The 9,991-nt window shown below is 33.7% G+C and overlaps 1 protein-coding gene across 1 annotated transcript; it reads right to left on the bottom strand.

Annotated features, from left to right (window-relative positions):
* Positions 1-1,971: 1,971 nt before the first annotated feature.
* On the bottom strand, positions 1,972-7,616 carry LOC112529584 (endoglucanase 6-like). Its single transcript, XM_025140909.1, has 9 exons — positions 7,413-7,616; positions 6,955-7,167; positions 6,150-6,350; positions 4,393-4,482; positions 4,024-4,188; positions 3,418-3,702; positions 2,948-3,296; positions 2,798-2,869; positions 1,972-2,622 (listed from the first exon to the last, which is right to left on the bottom strand). Exons 1-9 carry the CDS (start codon positions 7,614-7,616, stop codon positions 2,333-2,335), a joined length of 1,869 nt encoding a protein of 622 aa, XP_024996677.1. The 3' UTR covers positions 1,972-2,332.
* Between the last annotated feature and the right edge of the window lie 2,375 nt (positions 7,617-9,991).

Genomic DNA, 9,991 nt, shown 5'->3' with positions numbered 1-9,991 from the left:
ATATATATAAAATATATTTCCAGATTTTTTAATTCATATATTTCACTTTTTCCTATGAATAAACAACTTTATGGTAATGGAACTTCACTTTTCCTTGTAGTTTGATTTTGGTTCAGTTTTGTTTCTTATTGGTTTTAGCTTGGTCTCAAAAATTAAAAGTGTCTGAAGGTTTCAGACTCAAATCTAAAGAGAAATAAAAATATTTTTGTGGCTATGAAGGTATAAATGTAGTGACTCTGGGTTAAGTGTAAAACAAGTGTTTGTTCTGGGATTAGTCGGATAACATAGCGGGTTGATATCTAGGTTAATGGAAAAAAAAAACTTCTTCTAACTTTAGGTAATGAGAGACGAAAACAAAAATGAATCGTAAACCAAAAAGATGAAAACAACGATACATTTTAATCATAAATAAGAAAGCTAAATATCGTGGGAATAAAAGGTTAAGAGAATGTTCTTAAATGAATTTTTGAACTTTTTTTTAAAAAGAATCTATTTTGAAGATGCATTTATGAATTGACGTTACAGATTATTCATATATATATATATATATATATATATATATATAATATGAAAGTTTCAATGATATATGAACTGTCTTTAACATTTCCTTCTTATATTTTCACGATACTTAGGGGTCGTTAACCCAAATACTTACCCGATAAGCGTTTATAATTAGGAGTCAACACTCCTACTTACCTTATCGAGTAAGAATCTAATCAATCAAAATGATATTGTATGTAACAATTTATCTGGTAAACACTAAATGGGTAAAAGTCATCAACCTCATTTGTTAGGTAAAACTCTTGGTTCTTGCCATCACTTTTACTGGATTCTTGGTCTTTATTATATTCATCCAATAAGCTAAGTGACCTGATAAGGGTTTACCAAGTAAATGTTAAAATAGATAACCCCTTAATCTCTATATTTGAACATCCTACAAAATAATTAATAGATATATAATAATTAAAATAAAAAATAAACACTGATCGATAACTGAATGAATAAAACCATTAAACACATTAACAAAAAAACAAAGACGTCATTTTAATGGTTTTTCACATCTAAATATTAAATTACCCGGTAATTATATATTTCTAATAACAAGAAAAAACATATAATTTATATATTTAATGGACTTTCTTTTGAGAACTCATAAAATTGTGAAAATCTTGAGAAATAGTGCATCATTATGATTTTTTCCATCTAATGCTAAGATTTAAAATATCGATTAACATATATTTGTTTCACTGTATGTTTATTTCATACGTTTGAAACAAAAGTTACATGTAAAAAAGTTTCACATTGTAAACAACATACATATGAAGCAAATATGTTGTGAAACAAATATATGTTCATCAGTACATTAAATTCTAGTCTTAGATGAAAAAAAAATCATGGAAACAAATTCTTAAAATAGAAGTTCTCGTGATTATCACAATGTATGGAGTTCTCAAATGATTAAGCTCCTATATAGGGGCCAATTCAAGAGAGAACTGATTATTTTGTGGTAACAATGAGATTCAATATGAACTACTCGTTTGAGATATGTTTAAGAACATTTCTTAAATAAGCTAAAAGAGTAATATAGTAATTCTATTTTTGACAACTAATCTAAATATTTAATTAATTTTTTAGATATAGATATTTAATTAAAATTAGTTACCTAGTATATCAATTACCTAATATACATCATATTTTAAAGACGTTTGTAATAAAAATGTATCATAGTAATAACGTGCACAATGTTTCACGTGTATCACAATATATGTTCTTTGTTATTTTCATTGTTTTACAAAGGGTATCACATTGTGCATCTTGTATGTATATCTAGGTATCACAATGAATATCGTCTATAAATATCACAGTATGTATCTTGTGTTCACATAAGGTTCATCGTTTCTAAAGTGCACAACTCTTAAACCGCAAAAACAACTTACAGAACGAATGACCAAACTACGAAAAGGCGGAACATAAGACATAAAATGTGTTGCAATCTATATTCATATTGGAACTTTAGATGTTGCCAAATTTACAACACAAAAACACACACCAAAAACAAGCAAAAAACACCTTCAAAATCCTAATTTGAAGTACAAAAAAACACACACACAAAAACAAACAACTACTCTATCTTTCCACTCAACTAAAAGATGAGAAAGAGGATGAGCATTTTATCTCTTCACTCCTTTCTTCCTCCATACTTACACACCACAAAAAGAATCACAACTTGAAAAAACCCCATTCTTGCAGGCCTTCACAAATCTTTAAAACCCCATAAATTTTTAACCTCAAGTTTGCATGTTATCGATTGATTCGCATTCTTGATCTTGATTTAAGCCAATGTGTAGCTCGAGACCGAAACTTCTGCGGGTGAAGCCGTGTGGATGTACACAAACTCCATGGTTTTCCCAGCGGGTAATGATCGAACCCATGTTGGGAACCCATATGAGCCGCCTGTGGTCTTGGTTAGACCCCATAGTGGACCGTAGAGCTTGGAGACCGATAGATTGAGGTTCTTGATGGTCTTGCTAGATTTGTTAGCCACAACAACTGAGTATCTGTAGTATGTTTTCCCATTGGCCACCCATGAAGTTGTAGTCTTTTGTTCAATTGCAATTGGAGCTGAAGGAAGAAAAGATAGCATCTTGAATCAGATTTTTTCAATAAATTTGATGATTTTGAGTATATTTCGAAGAATGCAACGATTTTCTGATCAGGGTAAGCTTTGTTTTTCCATTTTACCCACAAATTAGTAAGAAAAGATCAAGATTTTCATCTAAAAACACCAAAAATTTACCTGCAGATGAAGTTTCTTTAACTGGGGTAGGCTTTGGTTGAACAGCAATAGGCTTAGCAACAGGAATTTCAACTGCAAACGGTATCAAAAACGTATTTAGTCGAATGAAACCACAAAAAACGCATCAAATACACGCAAATTGAAACATACCCGGAAGCAGCTGGTTGTAGCCACCATGACCACCATGTAGCCTAGCCAATATCCCAAGAAGAGGAGCGTTGTTATAAGTAGCAGGCTCGGTTTGCTCATAATTGTCTCTATGGTCCGCGAAATTGTCATAGGCATCGGGTCCACCAACAATGGCACCAGTCAAAAGATTCGGGTCACTTGCTTTCCTACTGAACCATGTTGCATAACCACCTCTACAACTAACGAACGATGGGTTAACCTTAACCGAAACAATGGATGAACCTCTATGGTGCACTTGTTGTGGGAAGTTGTTTCCATATCCAACCATGTAACTTGTTGCTCTTGGGTTGTCTCCAAGAATGTAATCCACCTAATAAAAGCCAAAAGATTTAGGTGGTGTTCGGTTAAGGTATTAAACGGTTTTTTCAAGTTGTTATCTGTGGGGACCCATGGGATTAGCCATGGTGAGCCCAAACATGGCTTTTGTTTACCTGTGACTTAGCGAATGCAAGTAGCTCCGAGGGGGCAACAGTTCCCGAAGAACATTGTAGGCTTTTTCGGGCGGACGTCAAGTAATCGGAGTACACGGTGAGGAGGAAAGACGCACTCGTGACAAATTGCAAGTTGTTCCATCGTTGCCTGAAAATTAGACCACCGGGAGTCTTCTGCACGTTGTGGCTACTCTTTCCAAGACAAGAACACATGAAAAATTCTGCCTTTTCTTGGTACTTCCCGAACACAGGAGCATGATTTCCTGCTTTCCCTCCCATTAGAAACTACATAAAATCAACCGAAATACAAAATCATCAATACTTCGACCAAACCAACGTATTATTCTACATAAAGACACGTAGAACTCCTTTGAATCTCTCTTCAAAAAAATTCTTATGAAAAAAGGGTCATCTCTAGCCCATGTGAGACTCCAACACGCGTTGTATGTCCAGCCTATGTGGACTCCAACCCGTTTCTTAATGGGAACTAGACAATGCCTCCTATATATATATATATATATATATATATATATATATATATATATATACAAGTTTGATTAGTGGTGAATAAGTAAACTGGGATCCAGAAATTGTAGTTAGGAGTACCTTAGCGACAAGGGTCTGAACCCCGGCATACTTAACATCCCAACCGAACTCAGTCATGGCCCACCCAGTCCCGCCAAGAGCATCGCCATTTTTACCCAGGTAATCCAAGTAGTACTCATTGCCTGTTGCCTTGTACAACCAAGCAGCTCCCCATAGCAATTCATCCTGTCCATACACAAAGGGTAAATATGTAATTTTTCAACAAGGGACACAAGGGTAAAATATGTAACTTTAGACAAAGGGTAAAATATGTAATTTTAGACAAAAGATACAATGTAATTCTGGACAAGGGTAAATATGTAATTTTAAACAGGGGGTTGGGTGAGACAGTTAAGATTGGTAGTTGGGAGAGAGATTGTGATCACGTACAGCGTATCCACTGACAGAGCGGTAGTATTTCTGGGCCACGGTGATGCTACTGTCATATTTACCCCTGTATTTGTCGGCAAAATCGAATAGCTGAAGACAGAAACACAGTAGATTAGCGACACGTAATAAGGGTAAAATAGGAAAACAAACTAGGTCGTGATACAGTACTGCCACCGACAGCTTTAATTAAATTACAACTTTTTATATGGTAGAGATCTACGGTGCTTAGCAAATCTGTACGGTGCGTCCACATCGTCCGTGATGGACAGCAAACATTACCCTAAACTTTTATCACCCTAACATCTGCGCCGAAATAAATTACCCACTTATATTTTCTTTTTAAATAAATTAATTTGTCGATACTAAGATGTTGTTTGTGATTGCTTATAAAAAAAAACTTATTGACTTATTCCAGTATGACACCGGTAGTAAGCACTTTTAAGTATTTGGATGAACAACTTATACCGATACCAAACCGGTATTAAAAAGTTTTTAAAAAAGTTAAACCCTTCTAACTTATAATAAGTTGATAAATGTTTTTATAGAAAAGTATAAGTTATTTCAAATAAACAATCTCAAACATCCTTTAAACTGTCTGTATATATTATAAGAATTTTTATTAGTATGGAAGGAACATATTTTTAAATTGAGAAAGACAAATTTAGAAAAAACTTAACTTACTGCATAAAACTCCCTCTAGTAGTTACTGAATAAATTATTTTCAATATCATTAAGCCAGTATCAAACAATCATATATAACTGAACGAATAAGCTATGAGTCTCATTAAGCTCACTAAGTTGCTAAGAAACAAGCTCTTACTTATACATATTAAAAAAAGAGTTGTTCTTTTATATTTTTAATGTAAAATTTGACCTGATTTTGACGTAGATAAGTATGCAGTGGCGGATCCAGGAAATTAATGGTGTGGGCCACGTTGGATGAGACTTGGGGGAGAAAAGCATATGAGACTGAGGAGAAACCATGTAAGACGAGGGTGAAAATAGAAAATTTAAACTGGTCAACAAAAGTTTTTGGTTTTTGACTGGGGCCTTTCCCCCAATGCTTAAAGGCTGGATCCACCCTTATAAGTATGTATATAGCAATGCCCTTGTTTTCCTTTGCCCTTTCATAGTTTGGATTTAGATTTAGGTACCAAATACATTAGTTATTGTACAATCATATACCCTCCTCACCTTTAATAAGGTTTGAACTTCTGACCTCCTAGGAGGTCAAGGACTACAATACTGTTAAACCAAAGACCTTTTAATTGTACAATAATAGGTTAAAATAGGCAACATATAGAGTAATTAGTAAAAAAACATGGAACAGGTATCACTATATATACACATTTTTATATTAAAATCAGATTATTATATATATATATATATAAGTTTTAATTTTAATATATCTAAATTTAGAAATTATAGCTCTGGAAATGCACTGAAAAAAGGGAGGGTGGCATTATAGGATAGGCGCAGTATAGTGGTTTCCACCTCTGCTAACATAAACCGCCAACAACCTGGCAGACAATGAAGTTATTAACCGCAACTGTTTTTCAGACCAACCGCTTTGCTAACATACGCCATTCTTTTTACTAATGTACGCATTGGTCATGGTGCCCACAATAGCCTCAAATATGCTTAATGTTCACATGGGATTTTTTTATTATTTAATTTTTTTATTATAATTCTACGAGTCTTACTTGTACATTATGTATTAAAAGTTACAAGTTTAAAATTACGAGAGGCTCACTGACCTGGTACGCGTGGGTGAGAAGCTCTCGAGAATAAGCCGGGTTAGAGCGACGGAAGACAATAGAAGCGGCAGCCATAGCAGCGGCAGTTTCTCCAGCAAGGTCGGAGCCAGGGTTATTTTGGTCAATTCTGTAAGCATTTCGAGAAGTGGTCATGTCTTCGGGTCTTTGCCAACAATAGTGGTCTGTGTTACCATCTCCGACCTATAATAAGAAGTTTATTTATATCAATATCAACCGTTATTACCATAAAAGTCTCAAAAATAGTAATTATGACTCCAATGTTTCATTTAGCACCGTTTTGATTTTACGGGTTCTAATTTGTAGGACCCTCAAAATTATACTTTGCAATCAACATCAACATCAACATCGTTACCACAAAAATCCACACATAATAATTTTTATTTCTCCTTTCGTTAAACTTTCGTTTTCTTTTACAGACCCTGTTTCTATTAGTTTATAACGGAAAAAAGCTCGCAAAATCATCAAGACTCGTTTTCCAAAAAAAAAAAGCGCCCTACAAAATGAACGTTATTCCACTTTGATTTCGAAAATCGACTTTCTGAAAGCGATTTTTCAAAACGATCTTTAAATACCAAAGGGTCGTTAGCCTAAAAGTAACACATTCTTTCATATTAAGCAAATTTATTATAAGTTAGAATGGTTTAGCTTCTTCAAAAACTTCTTATTACCGGTTTGATATTGGTATAGTCTGTTTATCCGAACACTCAAAAATGTTGATTACTGGTGTTATACCGGAATAAGTCAATAAACTGTTAAAATTAAATGGAGAAATTAAAAGGGTAACCTCTCCATAGAGAACATGAGGTTGAGGGTGAGCTTTAATGAGGTAATCAGTTCCCCATTTAACAGCATCCATGGCGTGACCAAGCTCACCACTCTCACCCATTTGCTTTCCATACTCCATTATACTCCATGCCATCATCGTCACTGTAAACGCCATTGGAAGCCCAAATTTCACATTATCCCCTGCATCATAATACCCTCCCACCAGATCCACCTTCAAACAATTTCAAAATCGATTACAACACAATAATATGCAATTGATGGATTTCCAGATTTCCACTTTAATTTCATCAAATAATCGCAAAATCAGAAGCAGAATTAGTGAATTCACATACCCCATTGGCTTTTTTGCCATAGAAAATTTTCAAATCAAGTATAATACCCAATTTGGGGATTTCAATTTGGGGATTTCGAGTTTGTTTTCATCAAATCAGAAGCGAAATTAGTGAATTGACGTACCCCATTGGCTTTGCCATCGAAGAGACCAGAATTTCCTCGCCATTTGACTCTTTGATTTCCAGGAAGATAACCAGATCTCTGAGCTTCGAAGAACAGAATGCTTTTGCTTAAAGCTTCGCCGTAGTTATGGCTGCCGCCAGCTAAAGCCAAAGGTGCAACACCCATAAGCAGAAACAGAGTGGTTGCCATTGAAACGATTCCCATTATTATGAGAATAACCAATTACAATCGGAATTTTCAACACGAAATCGAACAAAATGGGTGAGTTCGAATGGCAATGCTGGTATTATTTACCAGATTTCTAGAGAGAGAGAGAGAGAGAGAGAGAGAAAGTAGAGAGAGAGAGAGTTGGGGAAGAAGGTGGAGGAAAAGGGGTAGTATATATGGAGGAGAAGGAAGAGAAGGTGCCAAAAGTAGAGATTAATTAATAATTAATTATAAATGCTAATAATTAATTTTAAGAAAATTATTTATTGGAATAAAAATGATGAAGGAAGGGTTTTTTATTTTTCAACTTATTTGTACAAGTCAAAGTTCATTCAATCAATCATAATTTTTTATTTTGTTCATTTTTTTTGTAATTATGAAAGGTTGATCAATTATTATTTTTATTGTGAAAAGTTTTAATCATCAATATTATCATCTTCATTATATTAATTTTAGAAAAATACACGAAACAGTTTCATTAAAATTTCATAATATTATATGAAACAATTTCATCAAAAAAAATAATATTATATGAAACAATTTTTTAAGATTAAAGAATTTTAATGAAAAAATTTATAAGATTAAACAATAAAATCGATGGACGAGGATGGTTTACACGGTTTGTACAAATATGAGTGGTTTTCATGTGATCGCTCATCTATACATATATATAACTATGTATATATATATATATATATATATATATATATATTCAGTATATCGGTGTAGATTTATTTATTTTTACTTATATATGTATATACAACAGGTGTATCCAAGATTCTTTCCAATTATATATGTATATACAGGGGGCGAATCATTAACATTTTATTATGCGTGTTTATATATACCACAGGCGGCTCGAGAACTCTTTTTGATTATGTGTATATACGCCACAGACGAATCAATGGATTTTTTTTCTTTCCAATTATGTATAAATATACCACAGGCGGATCAATGGTTTTTTTTTTTATTTCCAATTATGCGTGTATACCGTAAGCGGTTTCATAAATTTTTTACAGCGTTAACAAAAAATAATTATTTTAACATAAAATAAAATAATTTAATTAAAATAACAATTAATTATGGTTACAGATTACAATATGAAAAATTAAAAAGTCAGTTTTAATCTATGTAATTTACGATATGGGTTGCGGGTTTCATGATTATTAACCGTTAAAACTCAAATTTAAGCCATTAGTACACTACGGTACTCTCTTAATTCTCTGACAACGATGACTACTGATAATACATAATGAATTACAATAATAGCACCGTTAAGAACCCTAACATATTTACATGTGAATATACACTGTAATTTCCTGATTTAAAAAACCCTTAAAAATATCAATATTTCTGAAAAACAACAAATTATATTAAAAATGAGCTTAAAAATTACATAGCAGGGGGGGTTTAGAAACAACGGGATCCAACAATAAAAAGCAGAACCTACCTACAACCGAAAGAAACAAAAAGAGGAGAAAAAATTACACAAAAAAGCAAAAAAACAAGCCAACGAGTAACCTGAGAGGAACTACAGGTTCAACTAGAATTTTGGAACAGAATCGTTAGGCAATAATCCCAAAGGATAACACCATTACGGAACGTCTTCGAGATTCCAATCATACACAGAAACTTGGATATCCAAGAACCAAACCTTCGCAGAACTCGCCTTTTTTTGGTAAACCGAGTTGGTACAGTGACCCGATATCAAGTTGGTTGTTGCCAAAACCTAGAGAATTGACCTGGAATCAAAGAGCCACCCAAGTTGGACTCAGCACCCACTAGACAATGGTCCATCGTTTCCTGTAAATTGTTACATATCAGACAAAGAACCAAATCCATATCAATTCCACGATCCCTCAAAGTCGTACGGACTAGAAGCCTTATGCGAGGAGTCCTCCAAGCGGGATGTTGATCTTTGAGGGTAACAAATTATACTAGCGGGTTTCTGAATGTATGTTATCTTTGGTAAGAGTAATTACATAATCAGCTAGAGCCATTGCATCGTATCTAAGGGATTCCTTGGTTCGGGTCGCTCTCATTACAAATCGATAAAGCATAATTGACCAAGAACTGCACGTCAACGAAATTCACTTGAGAGATGTTCGTTTCCTCTATAGTCTATATCAGCAGATGATTAACTACTTCAAGAAAATCCCATATCAGATACAGAAAATGTATTATGCTTGTGGGATTATCTAATGTTGGTATCAGGATAATAAGATTCCCCTCAATGAGTTCAACTGACTCTTGGACGGTCAATGATGAATTTGATACTCACTTAAACTTTAAGCCCAGTAACCAAAATCCTTGAATTTTAGATCGAGTTTTTGTTCAGTGATTTTTACATATTAAATTTGAATTGAAGGACA

The sequence above is a fragment of the Cynara cardunculus genome (genome assembly GCF_001531365.2).
Source record: "Cynara cardunculus var. scolymus isolate 2C chromosome LG 16, CcrdV1, whole genome shotgun sequence".
Taxonomy (NCBI): domain Eukaryota; kingdom Viridiplantae; phylum Streptophyta; class Magnoliopsida; order Asterales; family Asteraceae; genus Cynara; species Cynara cardunculus.
The sequence above is the reverse complement of the archived record's forward strand: the minus strand, read 5'-3'. Positions and strand labels throughout refer to the sequence as shown.

Bases quoted from the DNA above. Each gene is read 5' to 3' on its own strand.
- LOC112529584 (XM_025140909.1), bottom strand. From the start codon at position 7,616: ATGGGAATCGTTTCAATGGCAACCACTCTGTTTCTGCTTATGGGTGTT. The intron at 4,189-4,392 runs GTACGTGATCAC...GTGTATGGACAG, and splicing joins GCTCTGTCAGTGGATACGCT to GATGAATTGCTATGGGGAGC. The intron at 3,297-3,417 runs GTAAACAAAAGC...GGCTTTTATTAG, and splicing joins TTGCATTCGCTAAGTCACAG to GTGGATTACATTCTTGGAGA.